Source organism: Garra rufa, chromosome 15, assembly GCF_049309525.1.
Source record: "Garra rufa chromosome 15, GarRuf1.0, whole genome shotgun sequence".
Lineage (NCBI taxonomy): Eukaryota > Metazoa > Chordata > Actinopteri > Cypriniformes > Cyprinidae > Garra > Garra rufa.
Genome location: NC_133375.1, coordinates 17,482,203 through 17,509,483, shown reverse-complemented (window position 1 = coordinate 17,509,483; position 27,281 = coordinate 17,482,203). Strand labels below are relative to the sequence as shown.

The 27,281-nt window shown below is 35.3% G+C and overlaps 1 protein-coding gene across 5 annotated transcripts; it reads left to right on the top strand.

Annotated features, from left to right (window-relative positions):
* Nucleotides 1-247: 247 nt before the first annotated feature.
* On the top strand, nt 248-27,275 carry gapvd1 (GTPase activating protein and VPS9 domains 1). Of its 5 annotated transcripts, none has more exons than XM_073818786.1 (17): nt 248-447; nt 2,109-2,376; nt 3,578-4,153; nt 5,789-5,875; nt 6,309-6,443; nt 7,486-7,678; nt 11,602-11,682; nt 12,266-12,420; nt 12,517-12,646; nt 13,757-13,882; nt 13,999-14,169; nt 16,664-16,789; nt 19,806-19,940; nt 20,639-20,758; nt 22,385-22,462; nt 23,191-23,537; nt 24,827-27,275. In XM_073818786.1, exons 1-17 carry the CDS (start codon nt 263-265, stop codon nt 25,073-25,075), a joined length of 3,162 nt encoding a protein of 1,053 aa, XP_073674887.1. In that variant the 5' UTR covers nt 248-262; the 3' UTR covers nt 25,076-27,275. The 5 variants fall into 5 exon arrangements, with proteins under 5 accessions (XP_073674887.1, XP_073674886.1, XP_073674890.1 ...); XM_073818785.1 differs by having other exon boundaries at nt 12,263-12,420; XM_073818789.1 differs by lacking the exon at nt 11,602-11,682.
* Nucleotides 27,276-27,281: the final 6 nt, after the last annotated feature.

Below are 27,281 nucleotides of genomic sequence, written 5' to 3'. Positions count from 1 at the left end.
ATACACAAAAATAAATTCTCATACAAAACTAATAATGAAAACAATTATTTTCAATAGCCCGGTGATTTTGATGTCTGCCGTATCATGGGATATAACGCTCAGCTCTTGTTGCTTAGTTAGTTCACCCATCTATTTGTATTTAGTTTGATCTAGGCACATTTACATCATTCTCTGCTGACATAATGCTGTTGTAAATACTCCTGCAGTGCCATTAATTTGTTTGTCCTGCTGTCTATCTTCAGCGCTGTGGCTGAGCTGAACGATGGTGAAGCCAGACATTCACACTCTGGCCCACCACCTGAAGCAGGAACGGCTGTACGTGACGTCAGAGAAGCAGCTCATCCAGCGGCTCAACAACGAGGTGCTTAAGACAGCAGAGAGGCTCTACCGTGCAGCCTGGATCGCCAAACAGCAAAGGATCAACCTCGACCGCCTAATCCTCACCAGGTGACTGCACTCCAGACCAGTAAAACCAGCAGGCTCTCCTCGTGATTTTCTTTCATGACTCATTACCTGATCAACTGAACCAGAAGAATCACTAAGATCACGTTGCGGATTATCTCAGTGGTAGAGACTAGGGAAAGAGCCAAATGACTATTCAGGCTTGGCAAGTCCTGACATCCGATCGACTAATTCTTTCTTTTATCATTCTAGACTTTAAAGCAATAATGTTTTTGCCATTGTTTACTCATCCTTCATGTTGTTTCAAACCCGTATGAGTTTCTTTCTTTCTTTCTGTTAATAAATGTTAACTTTTTCCCATATAACATCCTAGAATCCTTTTCACTTTTAATATATGAAAGAGAAAGGCCTGAACCTTATCTAGAGGTTCTGTTTTTGTGTTGAATGAAAGAAATCAAGTCATATGGGTGTGAACATCACGAGTGTGAGTATATTTTGACTTCAGGTTAAACTATTGCTGAATATGGCAATGGTTTTGAACCTTTAACCTCCAAGGCCTCTCCATTGTTCACAACAATATTCAAAGGCCTGACACTTCTAGTTTCTGTAAATTGAATGTCAGAATTTCAGAAATTTTAGGAGCTGAATGTTTTTTAAGATTACTATTTTTAATCAATGAATTTAAATGACTTTTTCCAGTCATTCAGGAGTTACTGGGTAAAAATTAAAAGTAATATTTTGTCTTATTTTAAATCATTAAAGGGAAAGTTACCCAAAAATGTAAATTCTGTCATTAATTACTCACCAAATCCATAATGCATTCGTTCATCCTCAAAACACTAATTAAGATATTTTTGATGAAATCCGAGAGCTTTCTGACCCTGCGAAGACAGCAATGCAACCGACACATTCAAGGCCCAGAAAGGTAGTAAGGACATTGTTCAATAGTCCATGTGTCTATGCGATAGTCCATGCATTATCGTTATTTTAGTTTTCTTTGAGCACAAAAAGTATTTGCATAGCTTCATAACATTACGGTTGAACCACTGATGCCACATGGACTATTTTAAAGATGTCCTTCCTATCTCTCTGGGCCTTAAATGTGTCAGTTGTGTTGCTGTCTATGCAGGGTCAGAAAGCTCTTGGATTTCATCAAAAATATCTTCATTTGTGTTCCGAAGATGAACGAAGGTCTTACGGGTTTGTAACTAGTGAGGGTGAATAATCAATGAGAGAATAAAAATTTTTATGTGAACTATCCTTTTAAGTTATCTTTAGGTCCCCTTATAATTTTGCTGAGGCCCTCCTGTTGTCCCCGGACTCCTGATTGCGAACCAGTGCTTTAAATGATTTCTACATGGTTTGGTTCTAGTTCTGTGATTTGGTTCTAGTTCTGTGAAAGATTAATGCCATCTTTTATAGTATGTTGTAACACACCAAAAATTCTTAAACCTTGGTAGTCTTTGATGCTAGAAACGTCTTAAAACAACATTCAAGTTAATTCAGGACAGCGCTTTTGATATTCAGTTGGGATTTTATAATACTTGTATTAAATAATTGGAGTAACCCACCTGCAGATAGTATCTAGATATTTCTTTATCTGAATTGCATTTGCACATTCATTCCAATGCACCTCCAGCATGATCAGATTAAATCACATTATTCTCTGTGGTCCAGTTCTCTGAATGCGTCTCTTTCCTTTCCAGTGCGGAGGCCTCTCCTGCGGAATGCTGTCAGCATGCCAAGTTTCTGGAGGACACACAGTTTGTGGATGGTTATAAGACACTGGGCTTTCAGGAGAGCATCTATGGGGAGTTCTTGGGCCGCTTGAGGGAGAACCCGCGATTGGTGGCATCCTGTCTGGTGGCAGGAGAGAGACTCAATCATGAACACACACAAGGGGTCATACACACAGTCTTCACCTCACTCTATGGCAACTGCATCATGCAAGAGGATGAATGCTACCTGCTACAGGTACATAGGATATACATGTGTAGTGGTAGAAATATATATTTTTAAATATATATATATTTTTAGATTATATTTAATTTATTTTGACTTTATTATACTTTCATTTTATATATATTTCTTTTTAATTAAATACAGTTGAGGTCAAGTAGTTATATACACCTTGCAAAATCTGCAAAATGTTAATTATTTTACTAAAATAAAAGGGATCATACAAAATGCATGTTATTTTTTTATGTAGTACTGACCTGAATAAGATATTTCACATTAAAGACATCATGAGTCCTTTGTTTGTCCTGAACAGTTAAACTGCCCACTGCTCTTCATAAAAATCCATTAGGTGCCACAAATTCTTTGTTTTTTTCAGCATTTTTGTGTATTTGAACCCTTTTGAGATCCATCTTTTCACACCGAGGACAACTGAGGGACTCAGTGATGCTCAAATGCTCACTGATGCTCCAAAAATTGTGCATTAAGAGCCAGGGTTGTACACTTTTGAACCTAATGAAGATCTGTAATTTTTTCTTATTTTGCCTAAATACCTTTTTTTTTTTTTAGTACTGTCCGTCAGAAGCTACAGAATATACTTACGTGTTTCCCAGGAGACAAAATAAGTAAAATTTACCCTGAACTTCAAATTCAAAAAGTTTTTACCCCCCAGCTCTTAATGCATCGTTTTTCCTTCTGAAGCATCAGTGAGCGCTTCTGTAATAGTTGCATATGAGTCCCTCAGTTGTCCTCGGTGTGAAAAGATGGATTTTAAAATCATAGTCGTTGTTGGAAAGGATTCAAATACAAAAAAATGATGAAAAACCAAAGAATTTGTGGGACCTGATGGATTTTTTTTTTTGAAGAGCAGTGGGCAGTTTAACAGTTCAGGACAAACAAAGGACTCATGAACAACTATCACTAAACAAAACAAAAATAAATAGCTGTGGATCATTCAGGTAGCAAACAACACAGTATTAGGAATCAAGCGTATGTAAACTTTTGAACAGGGTCATTTTTATAAATTCAGCTGCCATTTTCTTATGTGGACTATATGTAAACATCTTTTAAGAGAAATATCTTATTCAGGTCAGTACTAAATAAAAAACATTTTGGTAAAATAATTTAAAAATTAACATTTTGCAGATTCTGCAAGGTGTATTTAAACCACATATCAGAAAGGTAACTCTTCTCTTTTGCGCTGTCCTACTTTCTTCAGGTGCTACGTTATTTGGTAGAATTTGAGCTAAAGGAAAGTGACAACCCTCGTCGTCTGTTACGGCGAGGCACGTGTGCCTTCAGCATCCTCTTCAAACTCTTCTCCGAGGGCCTGTATTCAGCTAAGCTTTTCCTCACTGCAACCCTCCATGAGCCCATCATGCAATTGCTGGTGGAGGACGAGGACCATCTGGAGACAGATCCAGCCAAACTGATAGAGCGCTTTACCCCAGCCCAGCAGGAGCGCCTGTTTGGGGAGAAAGGCACAGATGAGTACCGCAGAAAAGTTCAGGCAGCGGTAGAAGCCAACGAGGCCAAACTGGTGGCCCTGGTCAACACTTTTATCGGCTACTTGAAGCAGAATACCTATTGCTTCCCGCAGAGCCTGCGCTGGATAGTGTCTCAGATGTATAAGACGCTGGCACGGGTGGAGAGGTTAGAGGTCGGGGAGGTGAGGACGATGTGCACCGACTTGCTGCTCACCTGCTTCATCTGTCCAGCCATCGTCAACCCTGAACAGTACGGCATCATCTCAGATGCTCCCATCAATGAAGTGGCACGTTTCAACCTCATGCAGGTAGAGGATAATGGTGTTGCATCATTACCAGTGTATTACAGAACAACTGTAAAAAGGTCTTACTTTAACTGCTGTCGGTTTAAAATGCTGAGAGTATGACAGTATTTCATACAAATAAGAGTTTACACATTTTTAAAGGGGTAGTTCATGTCTTTACTCACTCTGTCATTCCAAACCCGTATGACCTTTGTTCATCTTCAGAACACAAATTAAGATATTTCTGTTGAAATCTGAGAGCTTTCTGACTTTCTGAATTTTGACTTTATTCTCTGAACATTCTGACTTTATTCTCGGAATTTCGACTTTATTCTTGAAACATTTTAACTTTATTTTCAAAACATTACGACTTTATTCTCAAAATATTTTTACTTTATTCTCAAAATATTTTTACTTTATCAAAATATTTTGACTTTATTCTCAAAACATTTTGATTTCTCGTAATTTTAAGTAAAAATTTAAAATAAAAATATTTTACAACTTTAACTTAATTTCAACTTTATTCTTGCAATTTTGACTATTCTCTGAACATTACGACTTTATTCTTGGAATTAGGACTTTATTCTTGGAATTTTGACTTTATTCTCATAATTTTGACTTTATTCTCGTAATTTTGACTATTCTCAAAACATTTTGACTTTGTTTTTAAAACATTACAACTTTGTTCTCTAAGCATTTCGACTGTATTCTTGTAATTATGACTTTTCTCTAAACATTTTGACTTTTCTCAAAACATTACGACTTTATTTTCAGAATTTCGACTTTATTCTCTGCGTATTTCGACTTTTTTTTTAAAGCATTTAGACTTTATTCTTGAAACATTTTAACTTTATTCACGAAATTTTAGATGATTTGTTTTATTTTTTAACATGGCACTGAAACGCTGTCGTAGAAAAACATCCAGATAGAACACACATTTTTTATTTAAATATTTTGTTTATGTCTGTCTGTGATATATTCTAAAAAATGTAACGTAATTTGATGTTTTATAAAGTTGAACTATTACGAGAAAAAAAAGACGAAATATTTTGACAAAGTCAAAATTATGACATTGAAGTCAGTGTTTCGAGAATAAAGTTAGAATATTTTACGACTTTATTCTCGTAATGTCGACTTTATTTTCTGAACATTAGGACTTTATTATCATAATTTTGACTTTATTCTCGAAACATTAAGACTTTATTCTCGAAACATTAAGACTTTATTCTCGAAACATTAAGACTTTATTCTCGAAACATTTTGACTTTATTCTCGAAACATTTTGACTTTATTCTCGAAACATTTTGACTTTATTCACGTAATTTCATTTTTATTCTCTAAACATTATGACTTTATTCTCGTAATTTTGACTTTATTCTCATAATTTCGACTTTATTTTCTGAACATTACGGCTTTATTCTCGTAATTTTGACTTTATTCTCAAAACATTTCGACTTCATTCACATAATTTCATTTTTATTCTCTAAACATGACTATTCTCTTAATTTCGACTTTATTCTCGTAATTTCGTTTTTATTCTCTTAACATTATGACTTTATTCTCGTAATTTCGACTTTTTTTTATTTAAATATTTTGTGTGCTTAGTGTCTGTCTACGATAATATATTCGAAAAACATTAAGCGTAATTTGATGTTTTAGGTGGGGCAGTTGTTGCAGCAGTTAGCTATGGCTGATGCGGATGATGGTGATCCTCGACGCAAAAGCAGTTTATCCAAGTTCGACAAGGTAAGAGACAAACCCAAAATTATAAAGCCTTTTTGTTTCTGATTGTCTTTCACATCTATATTGTCCTTCCCATCTTGTTGCTATATCAAGATGAACATAGGTAACAATAGCAAAATCTCAGTAGTGGAAACCAACCAACACCAGTGAAATTGAATGATTCTCAATACAGTTTGACCACAAAATGTAATATGCCATTGACTCTTTTAAAAGTTAAATCATATTTTAGCAAATAACATCTGGATATTCCATACATACAGAATATTAACATACTGCACAAAGTACATTATGCATATTACGTATTCTAGTAGTATTAGTAGTACAGTGGTAGTATGCTATTCCAGTCATAACCACGGAATGTTAAATGCTTCATTGACATGTCCCAACACTCAATCTGTGGATTGACTCATTGCATTTATCTTTTTTGTCTTTGTAGACTTGTGTTGCAGCCTTTTTGGACGTCGTCATCGGTGGAAGAGCTGTGGAGACTCCACCAATGTCGTCAATGAATTTATTGGAGGGCCTCACACGGACAGTGGTTTACATGACTCATAATCAGCTCTTAGCTCTGGTATGTAATGCACTAAATAAAGAGATGTATGGAAGGAAGTCAACCTCATCTGATTATTATGATTACATCATCAAAAGTACGAACAAGTCTAATGGGCTGTTCACGTGGTCACAGTGAAATCACATCCCTGTAAAATAATGTTCTGCAGTTTCGTAGGAAGTTGCACTATGACTTATATTATGAATTCCTGGGCAGTTTCACATCCTTTTCCTGCCTGAAGGGTTAAGGCTTCATGAAAATGGTTATAGTTTGAACATTTTCTGAACAGCTCTATTCACAAACTAGTCTACCTTCAGTTTTATTTTTCACAGTTATAGATATGGACTTCTAAAGCCAGTTTTTGTAGTGTCAATTTGAAGATATTAGATTATTTTAGCAGATGCGTAGAGCATTGAATTTTCTTCTTTTGAGAGCTTTTATGTAATATTGATGCGCCATAAGTTGCAGTTATTTTAATTAATCAGTGCCATGTAATTAATTTAACATGAATAATCACTTTTTAATTCATTTGACAGCTCTAATCAAAACGTATCTCAGTGCTTTTGTTGTACTTGGCTTTTACACAAGATTCAGATCAATGAAAAATGACTGGTCTACCACGCCCTCTTTCGAACCTCAGCAGAACATGCCAGAACCCGTCCCGCTAATATTGCAGTAACAGTCACACTGCATACCTTTGCAGTCCTAATGCTTTAACTCTTCCTGCCCAACACTGCCAAGAGCCAATAACCCTCCATTTCCATGTGTTTTTCTTCTCAGCATGAGCAGCAAGATGTTCATCATCACACTGTCATTTACAGAGCCAATTAGCCCGACTCCTATGTTGTTATTGCATTAGACTCACTGTTTGAAATTCACTAATGATGATAGCTGAATAATGATGCCCACCTGCTTTAATTACCAGCACTGATTAGGAATGAGTAAAAAAATTACCTGAAGACATAAAGAAAGGATATTAACTTGGAATGATTGCTTGATAGTATGTTTGTACTAGAAAAATAAAAGTATAAATAAATGTTTTTAACCACGTTTCTGTGTTTAGGTGGACTTTGTGCGTAGTGTCACTGCAGGAGATCAGCTCAGAGAAGAAGACCACCTGGCTTTGGAAACCCTACTAGCCAATGTACCTCAGTCCCGCACGACAAAGAGCAACAGTCTGGAGCTCACACCCTCTAACACGCCCCAGCTCTCCCCAGCTACCACACCCGCAAACAAGAAGAACAGACTCCCTATTGGTATTCCTTCTACGTTAACTTTACTGCATGTTTGATTGCTGCAGATTCTTTGGAGACTAACCATTCTTATTATAGATAGTGCAGTCCAGTATAATCGGATTCAAAAATAAGTGACTCTTTAGTTCTGGCTCTTTTAATGAATTGTTCAAAAAGAATCAAATTGAATCAGTTTTCACTGAATGAACCTACTGAGGCAGTCAAGAAAGGTATTAAATCAATATCTGACTCACTTATTGAACTGCAAGTATGATTACTTTCAGTGATGTTCATAATGTAAGTAAGTATTGTGCACTAAGGATGTGAAACTAAAATCTGTGTTGTTAGTAACTGGTTGTTCATATGATTGTGTAGTTGAGGATGCACAAACAACAACAATAATAATAACAATATATCAGTATTTTATTTAACAACGGATAATTACATATTAACAATTATTGGTATAAGGTAATAGTTATGATAAGATAATAATTATGATTTATATATAAGATTATTAAATAATGATATTTGTAATATTAATAATAATATAAGATGTATAAGAATACTACTATTATTTGTTGTGGTTATTATGAGATTTTAAAAATGGATGACAATATTACTATTACTATAATGCAATAATATATTACTTCTACTGCTACTACTAATAAATATAAATACAAAATAATACATGCTACTAATAATAGTATTTAATTTAAGAACAGATGACAATAATACTAATAATTATTTATATATAAAATTATTTAATAATAATAATAATACTATTAATATGAATGTATTTTTAAATAATACTAATATTCATAATAATACAAAATTATGAGATAGTATTAATAAAACACAATAATTATAATAAATACTACCACTACTACTACTACTACTACTACTAAATCAATGGTAGTAGTTAGTGTTGTCACGGTACCAAAATTTCAGTATTCGGTACCAATACCATTGAAAATCCACGGTTCTCGGTACCAATTTCGGTACCAATGCAAAACACAATAACATATTAATTGAGCAACACACAATTTTTTATTAATAAAGTTGAACAAAAATAAAATGTACAAAAAAAAAAAACAGTGCCATTCTTTATACTTACATAAAATTTTGTTAAAATTTTTTCCACAGGTTAAAAAAGTATTTCAAGGATTGTAAACATTTTAGTAATTAAATAACATCTAAATAAATTACAGGAATAAAAAATGTAAACAAGTTTCACCCAAAAGTTTTTGTCATATTTCTGCTTCTGCTGAAAAACATCTGTACTGTTGTCTGTTTTGGAGTTCGCTGGGGTCTTTCATGATTTTCCTCAATCTGCAGCTGTAAAAAGAAAATATAATATACTTAAGTAAAGCAGTGGGCTAAGTCTGACCAGATGCGACATTAGATCATTGACACCAGCAAAAATATATGAATTTTCAGTAAATAACAAACCTCAGCTGTTATAATAAATTTAGATAAGATTACATATATTAAGACAAGTGTCTATCACAGATGAAAACTGCAGTATTAAAAACACTTTACAATTTTCATTTATTAGATAACATTGCCTAACAATAAACAGTAGTTACATGGCAATTATTCTTCGTGAGGTTAGGCTAATTTCAACATTTACTAATACATAAAATCATGTTAATCTGTTAAACATGAACAAACATGAATTAATGTTGTAAAAATATATTGTTCACTGAAGTTTATATTAGATGATGCATGAATTTGATCTTATTGTAAAGTATTACCAAACTAAACAGGGGATAAAACGTGTTTTATTTGATTGTACTTTTATTTAATCCAAACTGCATTTATATTTATTATTAAAAAGCTTTTTAAACCTGCTAGAGTTATCCAGCCAAGAATAAGTCTAGAACGTTTTCTGACAGACTGATATTAAGGACATAAACATTGTTAACGACACATTTGTTCTTTCTCTTAACACATATATTTTGGATACACAAGTCATTTGTGTAAAAAATAGTAAATACATCATGTCCTTATTTTTTTACTCTAACAAATGTTATAGGAGCGTTGTTTCAAATTCATTAAGGCCAGCATATTAGCGTTAGCCGCGCTTATGCTAACGATTCACTACACAAACGGTGATGTTTATTTCTGTCTGACATTCAAATTAAAATATGCAGTAATGTTCGTGACAGAAGCTCTAAATATGAAATTAAAATGAAACGTACCTTGCTTGAACTCTTTCATTTGATCGCGGAGTCGGTCTTTGAGGTGTTTTGTCCTTTCGAGAGAACCTAGACGACATCTTTGCAAATAGTTTTTTGATGATCTATGATGTTCGCTTTGTTCAGCCGCAAATCCAAAATATTTGGAGTAAGTCTGGCTCTTGTTTGTCAACAAGTGGATTCAGAGCCGCGGCATCAGCAGCACCACAGGTGCTTTAATGAAGAGAGCGCAACTGCGCAGTGCGTGTGTGCGCACCTTTTGTATAGCGTATCAAGAACCGGGTTGACCGGATGGTCGGTACCACCGGTACTTAAGAAAACCAGGTACCGTAACGTTTAAATTTTTTTAGTACCGACTTGGTACCGAAGTACCGGGACTTTTGACAACACTAGTAGTAGTAGTAATACTAATAGTATTTTATTTAAGAGCAGATGACAATATTAATTGTATTATTGCAACAATTATAATTGCTATAAGATAATACTACTAATTATTACTTGCATATAAAATTAATAATAAATACTACTACTACCACCACTACTACTATTACTAATAATAAATACTACTTTTATACTATTACTACTACTACTTTTTTACTATTATAGTGTTTTATTTAAGAACAGATGACAATAATAATTTTATTACAACCGTTGTTAAAATAATACCAGTACTATAACTACTACTACTACTGCTAGTACTTAGTAATTATTATTTATATATAAGATTTTTTTTTAAATAATACTAATATAATAATAATAATAATAATAATAAGTCGTATATAAGTATATAATATATAAGTCGTACAAGATAATACTATGGTAATAACTATGATGATAATTATAATAGTATTATTATTATTATTAATGATAAAAATAAAATATTTTTATTATGAACGGAAGGCATATTAAGGTTATTAAATACTAATACATTAATATTACATTAATAATAATGTAAGCTGTATAAGAGAATACTACTATTATTTGTTGTTGTTCTTATTATGAGAATAGTACTTAATATTATTAAATAGTAATTACTATGTCGGCGCCGATGGCCGTGTGGTTAGCGCGCCGACATATAGCGTCGTTGCGCTCCGGGCGTCCCGTGTTCGGATCCTGACTTGAGGACCTTTCCCGATCCTGCCCCCTGTCTCTTTCCCACTTCGCTTCCTGTCCTATCTGATCTGTCCTATCATAATAAAGGCAAACAGGCCAAAAAATTAATCTTTAAAAAAAAAAAAATAGTAATTACTATGATTATATTATTATTATAATAATTATTATCATTAATTTTAGTATTTTTTTTTTATTTAGTAAAATAATTTATTATTAATTTTAAAATTCCACAAAAAATCTTGCTGGTACCCATGTATCTTTCACGGAGGCAGGAATTTTAAAATGAGTCAAAAGTTGATTAATGATGTCAAAGAAATTATTTAAAATATATTTTTTAACAGCGCTGTTAGCTTAGCTACTTGTTAATCTATTCAAAATATTAAAAAAAATCAGTTATGAGAATGGGATGCTTAATAGTCAAGTCATATGGATGCTGGAACAGAGCTAATATCTGTTCTGCACAACTCACTCAGACATGGACACTAGTTAGTGGTCTTCTATTAATTAACTACTGTTTGTTCTTACACTCATTTACTGATCTTTTACACACTGTGTTTATCTGATCCGCCAACTCTCTGACTTCCCCCTTCTGTCTCTTCCACCTTTTTTTCTCGCCTTGCTGCCAATGATCATCAGGACAACAGTTGGCAGCCATAACGTGTTGGGAGCCCTCTGCCACTGCCCTGTCCGCTCATATACCCTTAGTAACCCCATTTGGTGGGTAACCCTGACACTCTGCCGTGACCGACATGTACAAATACCCCTGTCCAGCCTCTCACATTTGCCATTGCTCGCTGTGTCTGCTGTGTGTGTCCCTGCTATGCATTTTGCTGCTCGCTGTAACACATCTGGTCTGCGTTACTTGCCCCAAGCGAGATCAATGTAGTTGTAGTTGCTCAGACAAGCAAGACCATTTATGAGTGTCGTAAATTTGATGTACCTGCACCTTTCCCACCTTTTTCCACACTAGCTGTGTTCTTCATTTGATTTGTTTGCTTTTCTTTATCCATTCCAGTTTCAATGAATGATGGAAAGGTTTTAATACATCCGAAAATTGCAAAAAAAAGAGGTTTCATCAGCCATGAAAAGGGGACAGTCCAGTTTGTCTTTAAGCAGTCTGGAACAAAACATGTTTATCTTCTTGTTTGTAAAAGCTATTTTGGTTTATGTTCACCTGTATGTTTTTTAAGCATCTGTGAGTGCTAGTACTCATGCAGGCTTTTGCTAACACACTTAGCAGCCTTGCTGTTTTTCTAACCCTAACAGTTTGTCTTCATTCCCGCTCTTCCTCACCCAGCAGGCTCTCGCAGCCGAAGCCGATCTAACATGGCCCAAGAGGGTGAGACTGAAGCCAGCTCCCAGGAGTCTCTGCAGGAGGTCACACCTGAGGAAGTGCTAGTCATCTCGCTGGGAACCTCACTGCAGACTGTACCTGGAATGATGTCTGAGAACGAGGTCAGAAACTAGTCCCCATGTCATGCTGTGAATGTGCAATTGTTGTAGTTGACAAGTATAGTGATATTGGTAGGTGACTGCTGTGTCTGTATGTAGGTTCTGACCTTGCATCTTGGAGATGGTGGACAAGGGGATGCTCCTGTTGATGACACCAAACTGCACGGCAAGCCTGACAAAACACTGCGCTTCTCACTCTGCAGTGACAACCTGGAGGGCATTTCAGAGGGTGTGTTTTACCAGACAACCAGCAGATGGCTCTGTTGTACATAAACTGATCCATATTCACCTGACATTATCTTTTCCATTATTACCTTTTGTAATAAAATTAAAATATGAAAGATTGCTATATTTATTTATTTATAATATTTTCTTTTATTTTAATTATTTTATTTTTCACACAACCAACAACCCGGTCATGGACAAAACATTTTTATATAAAAGATTGCTTTTATTTTATTTTATCTTATTTCATCTTATTTTATCTTATTTCATCTTATCTTATCTTATTTCATTTTATTTAGTTTTATTTTATTTCTCACACATTCCACCTAGTCATGGACAAAACTGTTTTCAAAGATTGCTTTTTTATTTTATTTTTTATCTTATTTCATTGTATTTTATCTTATTTCATTTCATTTTTATTTTATTTTATTTTATTTTATTTATTATTTTATTTTATCACACAACCAACTCAGTCATGGACCAAACTGTTTTATATAAAAGATTGTCTATTTTATTTTATTTTTTTAATTTTATTTCTCACACAACCCACCCAGCCATGGACAAAGCTGTTTTATATTAAAGATTTTAAATTAATTTAATTTAAATTATTTAATTGAATCATTTTATTTTATTTCATCTTATTTCATTTTATTTTATTTCTCACACAACCCACCCAGCCATGGACAAAGCTGTTTTATATTAAAGATTTTAATTTAATTTAATTTAATTTAAATTATTTAATTGAATCATTTTATTTGATCTTATTTCATTTTATTTTATTTCTCACACAACCCACCTAGTCATGGACAAAACTGTTTTCTATAAAAGATTACTAGTGTTGTTTTATTTTTTTATTTTATATATTTATTTTTTTCACACAACTCACCAAGTCAAGGACAAAATTGTTTTATATAAAAGATTGCCATTTCATTTCATTTCTCACACAACCCACCCAGTCATGAACAAAACTGTTTTATATATATATATATATATAAAACATTTTATTTTTCATGCAATAAAACTGTTTTGTTTTGTTGACTGTTGTTGTTATTTTTTGCTGTTTTGTTGTTACTAAATACACAAGTTAATACTAATGAATGTGTTCCGTCTACAGGGCCATCTAACCGTTCCAATTCAGTTTCTTCTTTGGACTTGGAGGTGGAGTCTGTGTCAGAAGGAGGACCAGGGCCATCTGGTAGTAATGGTGCAGAGGCCTTGCAGCTACTGGAACATGAACAAGGTGAATATGTGTTTCAGAATATTTCATTATCAGCAACAAATTAAATTGATTTCTTGTAGACATTTTTAATAAGAGCAGTGTAGCTTGATTATAACTTTGGTTTGTTTTTTATGTAGCCACTACACAGGATAATTTGGATGATAAGCTGCGCAAGTTCGAGATTCGGGATATGATGGGGCTGACAGATGACAGAGACATTTCAGAGACCGTCAGTGAGACTTGGAGCACTGACGTCCTGGGAAGTGACTTTGATCCCAACATGGATGAGGACCGACTGCAGGAGATAGGTACGAAAGTATCTTTCAGTCATGACAATAGTCATAAGGCTTTGCACCATTAGTTTCGTATAAAGTTCATATAAATACCATAAATAGAAGTGCAAATTACACACAAGTTTGACAAATTTCAGAGAGATAGGGAATTTAGTATATTGGCTAGCAAACCCATTACTGCCATCTTGTGGTTTGCTGAAAAGTTGCACTTCTCAATGAAGGAGATAAATAATACAATGGATTCTGTAACTGTAATAACATTCTATAATATTTTTATATACATTGTTACATTTTATATTTTGTTCTAATATTACCTAGTTTATGTGTGTATACACTACCAGTTGAAAGTTTTTAAACAGTAATATTTTTATTTAGCTCACCAAGCCTGCATTTATTTGATCCAAAATGCAGCAAAAACAGTACATTTTTAAAATATTTTTTCTAGTTTTTCTATTTGAATATATTTTAAAATTTAATTTATTCATGTGATTGTAAAGCTGAATTCATCATCATTACTCACTAGTCACATGATCTTTTAGAAAATCTTCTAATATTCTGATTTGCTGCTCAAAAAAAAAACATAATTATTATTATTATTATTATGTTGAAAACAGCTGAGTAGAAATTTTTTTCTTTGATGAATAGAAAGTTCAGAAGAACAGCTTTTATCTGAAATATAAATCTTCTGCTGTAACATTATAAATGTCTTTATCATCACTTTTGATCAATTTAAAGCATCTTCGCTAAATAAAAGTATGAATTTCTATAATTTATCCCCTCCCACAAAAAAATGAATCAGTCAAAATTATATAGCCTTCAAGCTTTTGAATAGTATAGTGTCTAATGTTAAAAAAGCTTTTTATTTTAGACCTTTAGATCTTTCTATTCATCATAGAATCCTAAAAGAAAATGTATTCAACTGTTTTGAATATTGATAATAGTGATGTTTTTACAATAATGTTGTAAAAATGTTTCTTGAACAGCAAATCAGCATATTAGAATGATTTCTGAAGGATCGTGTGACACTGTAGACTGGAGTAATGATGCTGAAAATTTAGCTTTGAGCACATGAATAAATTACATTTTAAAATATATTCAAAAAGAAAGCAGTTATTTTAAATAGTAAAAAAAAAAAATTCACAATATTACAGCTTTTGCTGTATTTTGGATCAAATAAATGCAGGCTTGGTGAGCAGAAGAGACTTAAAAAAAAACAAAAAACTTTTGACTGGTAGTATGCCATTAAACAATGCTGAATAGCACTAACTGTATATCATTATGATAAAAATGTAACAATTTTATGTAAGTTGTTTTATACTTTCAAATTCGACTACTATTGTATAATTTCAATAATGCTCATTCAGACAAAATCTGAAACCAGTTTAATTGTTCCAACTCCCAGGCTTGACTAAATACAATGTCTTTAGTTCACGCTTTCCTGAATTGAGACAAAACTATAGGGTTAGGCTTATTTACTCTACACTGTCCAGTGTTTGTAAAATTTCTGTAGAGGAACAGAGTGATGTGCAGAAGAACCTAAAACTGCTTCTCATTTCATCCCACCACCTTCCATCTCACTCTCTCCATCTCTTTCTCCTCTGTCTTTCAGTCAGTCTCGCTCCCTCCACCCCTTCTTTTCACAATGTTCCCTCGTCTTCCGTGTTCTCTCTCTTTCTCGTCTCCCTCTCTCTGACATTCACACAGTCCCTGCAGTCTTATTGACCTTGGTTCCTTCTCATTTGCATCCTCCATTTTTCATTCCTCCGAATATGGCGTTGGGGGACTTTTCCATCATTAAGTGAATTTACAGCGATTTCCTTATGTGTTTTCTCCGAGGGATTGGGTTATGAGATACACATTAAATATCCATTAATACCTCATTATCCCACTGATAAGATTACCATGATAATGAGGCAGAAATTCTAATTGTTTCACTACTGCGGGTGCCACTCATTTAATCATGCACCTGAAAGACGGGCGGCCCAGAGCCCCTGCCTCACTCACTGTAAACAGGGCCAGCGGGGGAAAGCTCTCCTGCAGGCCCACCAAACCTGCCCTTGTGCGTGTACGTATGTGGGGAGACGTGACCTGTGGAGAGCTTCATACGGAGCGCTCATGATCTCCGCTTCCGCCCGACCATCAAACGCCCCCGCACACGTGCAAACACCCCCCCTGCCATGCTAGCTGTTCACTCTCCCCCTCCTTTTCCTGCGCTCCATCTCAATTCTTCTGCCTTGTTAGGCGTTAGCTCCTGTTGGGAGTGTTTCGGAGAGAGGAGGCGCTGTGTGGGATGCTGGTTGAGAGAATAATGAGGTTATGAGTGATGCTCGGCTCGATCCACACCTCAAAGTCACAACCCTGATGATACCGTGTACGCGTGTCTGCGTCTGTGTGTGAGGAGGGAGGCTGCAATTAACCTTTGGCCATGGCTGTCGCAGTCCGCCTACCTGCTGCTTTAGATCACAGACGCCTCATATCCATGTGTTTCTTATGCGTGTGTTCTCCTCAGGGGCTGCGGCAGAGAACGCCTTGGGCAGCTTGCTATGTCTGCCGGTGCTTCTGGATCCGTACGGTTCTACCATCTCGGAGACGACGAGCGAGGCCTGGAGCGTGGAGGTTCTGCCGAGTGATTCAGGTGAGAGCTGAGCCCATTCACGGACGGTTTTCTGGTGACCACTCTGTTATAACATTACTACTCAGCCTTGGCTTTACTAAAGAGTTTTGAAGCTCTTTATTAAATATGTAGCTTTGGTCCTGGTTGATGAGGAAATAGAGATGCAGCCATGCTAAAAATGCACAATATAGTAATACAATACCTGTCTCCAGCAACTACTGATATCACAGGTCCAAAGATGGCAGCTATTAACCTTACTATACCTGTCAGAGACTATAGCTTATAGTGCAGGGTTTCCCAAACATGCCCTGTGGACTAAATTCCCTTGAGATTGTTAACCTGTCAATAAACTTGTCGATTAATTTATATAAGGTTTTATTAAAGGAGTAGTTCACTTTCAGAACAAAAATTTACTGATAATGTACTCACCCCCTTGTCATCCAAGATGCCCATGTCTGTCTTTCTTTAGTCGAAAAAAAACAAACAAACAGGAAAACAGGATTTCTCTCCATATAATGGACTTCTATGGTGCCCCCGAGTTTGAACTTCCAAAATGCAGTTTACATGCAGCTTCAAAGGGCTCTAAATCCCAGCCGAGGAAGAAGGGTCTTATCTAGCGAAACGATCGGTTATTTTCTAAAAACATTTACAATTTATATACTTTTTAATCTCTACACAGAGTACACATAGAGCTAGATGAGCATTTGAGGTTAAAAAGTATATAAATTGCCTTTTTTTTATATATATATATATATAAAATAACAGATCGTTTTGTTAGGTAAGATCCTTCTTTCTGTGGCTGTGATCGTTTAGAGCCATTTGAAGCTGCATTTTGGAAGTTCAAACTCGGGGGCGCCATAGCAGTCCATTATATGGAGAGAAATCCTGAAATGTTTTCCTCAAAAAACATAACTTCCTTACGGCTGAAGAAAGAAAGACATGAACATCTTGGACATTATCTGTAAACTGTGGTGCTGAAAGTGAACTACTCCTTGAAATGATTAGTTCACTTCCAGAATAAAAATTTCCTGATAATATACTCACCCCCATGTCATCTAAGATGTTCATGTCTTTCTTCAGACCAAAAGAAATGGTGGATTTTAAAAAAGCATTCCAGGATTTTCTCCATATAGTGGACTTCAATGGGGTTGAAGGTCCAAGTTGCAGTTTCAAAGCAGATTCAAAGGGCTCTAAACGATTCCAGCCGAGGAATAAAGGTCCTGTCTAGCGAAACGATCAGCCGTTTTCGAAAAAAAAGGATAATTTTTAACCACAAATGCTCGTTTTGCACTAGCTCTACTTTATACATTACGTACGTTGGAAAGGTTTCACGCAATGTAGGCAGAAGTACCGACCCAGTGTTCACAAAGCGAACATGCAAAGAAAGACGAACAGCCGTTACAAAAAAGGGCATGCGATTTCGAAGTTGGAGGACAAAATGAGATGGAGTTTTTCACCCTACTCTACCTTTTTGAACTGAAGTATACAGACGAAGAACTAACCATGCCTGACCTTTCAAATGTGATTATGTAATGCATGAAGTCGCGAACACTCATCGGCGAGCTAGTGCAAGAGAAGCATTTGTGTTACATTTAAAGCACATTATCATTTTTTTTTTTTAAGAAAATGGCCAATCGTTTCACTAGATATGACTCTTATTCCTTGGCTAGGATTGTATAGAGCCCTTTTGAAACTACAATTTGGATCTTCAACCCATTGGCTCCCACTCTATGGTGAAAAATCCTGTAATGTATTCCTCAAAAACCTTAATTTCTTTTTGACTGATCAAAAGAAAGACAAGAAGATCTTAGATGACTTTGGGGTGAGTACATTTTCAGGATTTTTTTATTCTGGAACCAAACTAAACCTTTAATTTGAATTTAACCATTTTTTAAATCATTTTTAGTTTTAATTTTATGCATATATATTTTTTTTATATATGTATTTTTAAAGTTAATTGTTATTTTTATTATTAATTATTAATATTATTTTTGCATTTCTGACACAATTTTCGGTAGAAAAACTTAAATAAAACAAGTGGGGCCCAAAACTAAAACATTTGTAGCATTGGCTCTATGCTTTGGGACTTAGTGTCAATGCAGCCTGCTTAATAATAAGTAGTAGTAGTAATATTAATAATAATATATTTGTTTATTGACATCACTCACTGCTCTTTACGTTTCTTTATTCCTGACCATATCCATTGTTTTAATTCATAACATAATTAGCATCGCACTTTTTAATCAAAACAATGTTTTCAGTAGCATATTAGTTTTTGTTAATTATCAGCATTTTTAATTTTGTACTTTCTTTTTTTATTTTGTACTGTTCTCTGAGATCCACTTATGTTATCAAGATTTTCAAGAAGTTCATTAAAAATAAAGTTCATCCACTCTTTCCTAACGTTGGGATCAGAAGGAAGGCTATGCAAAGACACAAATCGGCACTGCAAAGTATCCATGTTGTTTTCAGAGCCATCCTTATTTTTTGGTTTCTGCGTAGACCTTTTAGACTAACAATAAATTCTGAGTTCTGAAACTTACAGGATGTTTTTATTGTACAATGACCTCTTATATGTCAAAAGATCAAGGAATTTTGGTTTCTAAGTTGATGACCCCTTTAAAATTTTGATGATATTGGTGTATCCATTATTGAAATGTGATTGTTGTGACAAACCCCAAATGATAATTCTGCAAACAGGGCTGATTATGTTATGAATCATGAAATTGTGAATAAGAAATAATGTAAAACCAGACTGTGCCAGTAGCAGGCATACGGCAGTCTGTGTGTGGTCTTGTCTCCCTGCCCATTTTTTTTGCATCACAAACACAGGAAAGAAAGAATGAGTGATTGTTTTTTTCCCTTTGCTGGGGTTTGTTTCAGTTCTAGGCAGTGCAAAAGTAGACTCCGAAGACCAATTGAGACCTGCATTATTACAAATGAGCACGTAAATGAGAGCCCTCCACGGGGATGCCCTGGGTGTCTTTATGTGTGTGTGGATACACTGTTTTCTACAGTTAATGAATCTGTGTTGCAGAAGCTGCAGACCTGAAGCAGGAGGAACGATTGCAGGAGCTGGAGAGCTGCTCAGGTGTGGGTAGCACTTCAGACGACACCGAGGTCAGAGAAGTCAGTTCCAGACCCAGCACCCCAGGACTCAGTGTCGTTTCAGGTACACACACAAAAAGCCTAATGCGTTCAAATGAGCAATCGCTCTCAGTCTGGAATCGTGGAATTGTGTAAACATGAACTTGCAGAATGTAACAATCCAAAGGTTTTAGCATCTTGCATGTCACATGTGAATGTTATCCTCTGCCTCGCTGAGTTCTTTATTCAGCAACTCTTCTTCCCTGACATGCTGATGAAGACGAATAGCCATGTAAAACAACGGCAAACTCCCGACAGACTCCTTGTGGGGAGTTTTCCCTGAGGACTTCGGCAGATGGATCACCATTCCCTTCTTTCTTCGTTCATCTCTTCGTTTCCATCTTTCGTTCACCTACTCTGACCTCCCTAGGGATTCTCCTGCCCTCTTTGTGTGCTCAAGGGAGCATTGGCATGGTTTTCCCGCTTCCATGAAGAGCTTGAAATGAGATTGGCCATGTTGAACAGCCACCACTCCATCACTTACACGCTAGACTTTTGCTTACTCTCTGAACTATTCTTTAGATCTGAGAGATATATGCACAGTCAAACTTTATTCTCGTTTTGCTAAGGCAGCAGAACAACGTGTTTCTTGTTTCAGAGGTAGTATGTCATGACAAAGTTTCCTCTTTGAAAAACGAAACTACTTCACAACTCAAGGTAATATGTTTCTTCTGTGATTTATAGTTGGAGGTTTTGCTGATTTGTTACATGTTGTTTGTGCAGGCATCAGTGCCACGTCAGAGGACATCCCCAATAAGATTGAAGACCTACGCTCAGAGTGCAGCTCAGATTTTGGAGGCAAAGACTCCGTGACCAGTCCAGATGGAGAAGACTCTGCTCATGGTACAAACACACAATCAAGTGACTGATTTGGCACATGCGCACACACTCACACACTGTGCTTTGTACTTAAAGATGCACTAAGCAAAACACAAGTAGAGCTCATTGTGGCTGACAAAAGGTCAAGGTTTGGCTGGTTAGCATGGCCCTTGCTAGTAGATGAGTCAACTTAAAGGGATAGTTCAGCCAAAAATGAAAATTCTGTCATTAATTACTTACCCTCATGTTGTTCCAAACTCGTAAGATTTACGATCATCTTCGAAACATAAATTAAGATATTTTTGATAAAGTCCAAGAACTTTCTGACCCTGCATAAACAGCAACTCAACTACAGTACCATGTACCTTGAATGTGTCAGTTGCTTTGCTGTCTATGCAGGGACAGAAAGCTTTTGGATTTCAACAAAAATATTTTCATTTGTGTTTCAGAGATGAACAAAGGTTTTATAAGTTTGAAACGACAAAATTAAAGACAGAATTTGAATTTGAACTATCCATTTAAGTAACACATAAACAATGTGCTGGTACCATTTTTTTAATATTAGACATTATACATTTACACTGGCTTTCAAAAGTTTGGGGTCAGTAAGTTTTTGAAAGAAGTTGCTTTTATTCAGGAAGGATGCATTAAATACACTACCAGTCAAAAGTTTTTGAACAGTAAGGTTTTTAACATTTTTTTTCCTTTAAGTCACCAAGCCTGCATTTATTTGATCCATAATACATCAAAAGCAGTAATATTGTTTTAAATACTTTTACTATTTAAAATAAATGCTTTCTATTTGAATACATTTTAAAATGTAATTTATTCTTGTGATCAGAGTTAAATTTTCAGCATCAGGGACATTTATTATTATTATTGTTATCAATATTTAAAACAGTCGAGTACATTATTCTTTGATGAATAGAAAACCCAAAGATTATAAATTATAGAAATTAATACTTTTACTTAGCAAGGACGCTTTAAATTGATCAGAAGTGATGATAAAGACGTTTATAATGTTACAAAAGTTTTTTACTTCAAATAAATGATGTTGAGTCTTTAATAATTTCAAATAAATAGTTTACACTGAAAACTTGACGAATGGCTCCTGAAAATTTAGCTTCACAGAAATAAATTGCAATTTAAAATATTTAAAATGGAAAAGGTTTTAAAATATAAAAATATTTCACAATATTACTGTTTAACTATATTTTGAACAAATAAATGCAGCCATGTTGAGCATTGGCGAAAACAGTAAAAAATTTTCATGTTATTGGCTGTAACATTTTATATACTGACTCTTCTTTATCGCACACAAGTTTATGGAAAAGGGGTAGCAGAGAGCATAATGCTGACATATTAGTTGTTTAAGGATGGTGATAAGTGCCAGCAAAACATAAACATGTAAAAACTTGGTGCATCTTTAAGTTTAAATTCACATTTGTTGTGAGTTTTGTGCCTTTAAACACATCTCTAAAGAAATATGTCAAACTTTTTACCTTCAAACATATGTTTTTATTGTCTGTTAAATCTTATCCTGCACAGCTGTTGAATGTTTCTTGGGATTTCTGGTGTGGGACTAACACGTCCTTTGTCACTCATTTACTCTATCCCTTTATGCACCCCTCCATTCTTCCACCTCTCTAGGAGCTCACAGTCTATCCTGTGCACCCTCTCAAGCAGATTCACTGCTGGCCATGTTCGATCCCCTCTCCTCTGGAGAAGGTAATGTCACTTCCCAGCATGCACTGCTGTAGAATGCAGTACTTACACATGTAAGAGCTAGAAAGGAGTGCCATTAATGTGCCTAATGACAAGAGCCCACTAAACAGCGTGTGCGCTGCGAAATAAAGCAAGTGCTTGCCAGATTTCTACCCTATTATGACCCATCCTGGTAGAATAGAGGGTTTCATTATGTTGGCATTTAAAGGCTACACTTGATTTGTCTGTCTAAGCCTACAAATCTAAAATGGAAAGTTGCATAAATGTGTTGGAGAGACATTGTGAGAATACGTGTGTGTGGGGCAAGGTGAGGGGATGACAGGTTGCTAGACCTCACTGCAGGCGTTTTGGCTCAGCGGCCCGTCCCCACTGAGCTAGTGGCACAGGGCTGGCATTGGAAGACACACAGCAGAGATGCTGTACCCTTGGAACAGGTGGCCTACTTTCACCTGAGGTCTGTCTGACTCTGACAGCTCTCTCAAGCTCTCCCACACACACACACACACACACACACACTCCTGCTGACGGTGTGCATGCAACCTTTTTTATGAATGCCAGTTGAACAGAAGTCATGTCACGACCCTGGCATCTAGTTTTGTTTGTCAAGAACTGGAGGTTACGTTGCAAATATCAATACGCAAAAACATTTTTCTCACAGTTACAGAGTTTAGCCAGTGACCTGATTTAAATACTATAAGCCCCTCTAATATTTGGGTCAAATGTCTTTGCAGGTTCGTCCACTGGCACCATTGTGCGGCCCAAGGTGCACTATCCCCGGCCCCCTCACCCTCCGCCTGACCCTCCCATTCCAGAGGCCAGCATAACGGGCCACCAGGAGCCTCGTCCGCCCCTCTTCGCCCCCCACCTAGTGCAGAGTGACCTGGAGCATCCCAAGCAGAGGCACTCTTACCCCGAAAGGCTGGTCAGAAGCCGCAGCACAGATGTGGTGTCCGCTGGCCGCAGACCCAACAGTGATCCCGGATTGAACCGCAGGACCATGATGGAGGAGAGAGACCCGGCTGGGGCTTACTCCACTGGACCCACCTCTTCTCCCAGCAAGGATTCACTCAAAGGAGAGGTGAGAAGTGTAGAGATTTTTGTGTAATCAGTATTATTTATCTAGACTTGCATTACCGTATTAATATTATTTCAATTTAAAATAACTGCTTTCTATTTAAATATATGTGACACTGGACCACAAAATCAGTCAGTTTTAAATTGAGGTTTGTACATCTGAATAAATAAGCTTTCCATTGATGTATAGTTTGTTAGGATGGGACAATATTTGAGATATAACTATTTGAAAATCTGTAATCTGAGGCTGAAAAAAAAAACCGCCTTTAAAGTTGTCTAAATGAAGGTCTTACCAATGCATATTACTAATCATAAATTAAGTTTTATTAAGTTTTATTTATGGTAGGAAATTGACTAAATATCTTAATTGAACATGATCTTTATTGATCTAATCTTTAATTTTCTTTAATTTTTCTTTCTTTATTTTTCTCTCTTTCCTTCTTTCATTCTTTCTTTCTTTATTTTTTATTTTTCTTTCTTTCTTTTTTCTTCTTTTTCTTTCCCTTTTATTTTTCTCTTTCCTTCCTTCTTTCTTTTTTCTCTTTCCTTTCTTTCTTTTTTATTTTTCTCTCTTTCCTTCCTTCCTTCTTTCTTTCTTTTTTTCTTTTTCTCTTTCCTTCCTTTTTTTCTTTCCTTCTTTCTTTTTCTTTTTCCTTCTTTTTTTCTCTTTCTTTCTTTCTTTCTTTCTTTTTCTCTTTCCTTCCTTCTTTTTTTCTTTCCTTCTTTCTTTTTCCTTCTTTTTTTCTCTTTCTTTCATTCTTTTTTCTTTTTCCTTCTTTTTTCTCTTTCTTTCTTTTTCTCTCTTTCCTTCCTTCTTTCTTTCTTTCTTTCTTTCTTTTTCCTTTTTCTCTTTCTTTCTTTCTTTTTTCTTCTTTCTTTTTCTTTCCTTTTTCTTTTTTTCTTTCTTTCTTTCTTTCTTTCTTTCTTTCTTTCTTTCTTTCTTTCTTTCTTTTTTCTCTTTCCTTCCTTCTTTCTTTCTTTCCTTCTTTCTTTTTCTTTTTCCTTCCTTTTTTCCCCTTTCTTTCTTTCTTTCCTTTTCTCTTTCCTTTCTTCTTTCCTTTTCTCTTTCCTTTCTTCTTTCCTTTTCTCTTTCCTTTCTTCTTTCTTTTTTCTTTCTTTCCTTTCTATTTTCTCTTTCTTTCTTTCTTTCTTTCTTTCTTTCTTTCTTTCTTTCTTTCTTTCTTTCTTTCTTTCTTTCTTCTAAAACTTATTAGAATTAAAATTTCTTGATTCAGAATGTAAATGTTTGAGTGAACTACTTCTTTAATTAGTCATGTTTTTGTATGTGTTCAGTCTGAGGACAGAAAGGACAGTGATGATGAGAAGTCTGATAGGAACAGACCCTGGTGGAAGAAGCGCTTTGTTCCTGCCATTCCTAAAGGTGAGAAGCCCAACTCTTATTCCCTGAAGGTTTTTGTAATTTGTACATGCCTGCTTTCATCCTGTGGATCAGTGGTCAATGGCTGGAAAATTGCATTTAAATATAGAAATGGCTGGCATAGGAAAAAAGTGTTCTGTTTGAATGGAGGAAAAAGTGCTTGATAGTATTTGCTTCTTTTATTCGTCAAGTTGGAATAATAAAATTGAAAACATTAATATTGGCATTAATATTGACTATTACTGCTGTAATGTGCATCTCTACAACTAGACTTCTTTAAATGTGCGAAGCTAATGTGTATTTCGGATTTTTGCATTTCTGTATATAAATCAGTATTTCTAATTGGAGAAGAATTTGTCTTTGAGATTTTCTTCTTTAGGAAGAAAATATTATTTATTTTAAAAATCAAGTGTTTTCTGTTGGCTGTTTAGATGTTAACAATTAAACACTAAAGATATTTTATATGTACGATTAAATGCTTGGGGTATAATTTTTCTATATAATTCTTTGATGAATATGAAGTTCAAAAGAACAGCCTTTATTAAAAATAGAAATCTATTGTAACATTATACATGTCTTTACTGTCACTTTTGACCAATTTAATGCATCCTTGCTCATTAAAGGGATAGTTCACCCAAAAAAGAAAATTCTGTCATTAATTACTCCCCTCTTGTCGTTCCCAAGCCATAATTTGTGTTCAGAAGATGAATGGTCTTAAGATATATATTTTTGATAAGATATTATAAGATATTATACCCTCCATAGACAGCAAGGTATGACCCTTGATGTCTATGGAGGGTCAGAAAGCTCTCAGATTTCATCAAAAATATCTTAATTTGTGTTCTGAAGTTGAACAAAGGTTTTATGGGTTTGCAAGGACATAATGGTGAATAATTAATGACAGAAGTTTCATTTTTGGGTGAACTAACCCAAGAGTATCAATTTCTATTAAAAAAATCATCACACTTTTGGACAGCCACACTTCCAGATGCAAAGTGAATCAGTCTTACTTTCTGATACTCATTAGCAATTACCATTTAGCATGGCTTGGGCAAAGAGTTTGTGTTTGTGAAGCCCAACCCTGTTGCTGTCTGTGTTCCTCACACAGTGCTCTATTGGACTGCAGAGGGTGAACTCCCAGGTAACCCACTCTTCAAGCTCTCTCCCACTCAGTCTAGTGCTGTACACTAGCGGCCCGAATATTTGCTAGCTCCTGTAGACTTCTCCTCGCCCACTGCGTGAAGCCTAGAGCTGTGACGTGACACCGTCAAGCTTCATCTCTTCATTCATGCAGCCATCTTGGTTTTCCATAATTTATTTTGCAGTGGTTGACCTCTAAAAGGACTTTGCTCAAATATGCACTTGAAAAAGCTGCATAATTTGCTGGAGGGGTATAAAAACTACCAGTACTTTGATTCCAAAACTAAAATTAGTAGTAATAATAATTAAAGTATTTAAAGGATTAGTTCACTTCTAGAATAAAGATTTCCTGATAATTTACTCACCCCCATGTCATCCAAGATGTTAAAGAGTATTTCTTTCTTCAGTTGAAAAGAAAATTAAGGTTTTTGATGAAAACATTTCAGGATTTTTCTCCATATAGTGGACTTCAATGGGGATCAGTGGGTTGAAGGTCCAAATTGTGGTTTCAATGCTGCTTCAAAGGTCTCTACACGATCCCCGCCTAGGAATAAGGGTCTTTGCGATACAGAACGACGACTTCGCATAAAAGGTCACGCATGCTTAGTTATAAAAGGAAGTGTTGGAGCGAAACATTTCAGGTTCAAAATCATCCAACGTTGTTTTACCTTATTTTGTAAAGAGCATTTGACTTTCTTTGCACATTTGCTTTGTAAACACTGGATCGATACTTCTGCCTATGTCACACACACACACACACACACACACACACACACACACACACACACACACACACACACACACACACACACACACACACACACACACACACACGTGTGACTAAGTAATGCATGAGATTGAGCTAGTGCAAGGCGAGCATTTATGGTTAAAAAGTATATACATTTTAATTTATTTTTAGAAAGTGATTAATCATTTCACTAAATAAGACAGAGAAGTAGAGCCCTTTGAAGCTGCATTAAGTGCAATTTAGATCTTCAACATGTTGATCCCCATTGAAGTCTACTATATGGAGAAAAATCCTGGAATGTTTTCCTCAAAAACCTTCTTTTTTTCAACTTAAGAAAGAAAGACATGAACATCTTGGATGACATGGAGAATTTTCAAGAATTGTTTATTCTGGAAGTAAAGTAATCCTTTAACTTTCTGAATTCAATTAAAAAGAACAAGCTTGTTTACTACCATATTACATTTAGTTGTGGAATCAAAATT

Coding starts and splice junctions, on each gene's coding strand:
- gapvd1 (XM_073818785.1), top strand. CDS start 263: ATGGTGAAGCCAGACATTCACACTCTGGCCCACCACCTGAAGCAGGAA. Junction 448..2,108: donor GACCGCCTAATCCTCACCAG/GTGACTGCACTC, acceptor TTTCCTTTCCAG/TGCGGAGGCCTCTCCTGCGG. Junction 7,679..11,601: donor GAAGAACAGACTCCCTATTG/GTATTCCTTCTA, acceptor AATGATCATCAG/GACAACAGTTGGCAGCCATA.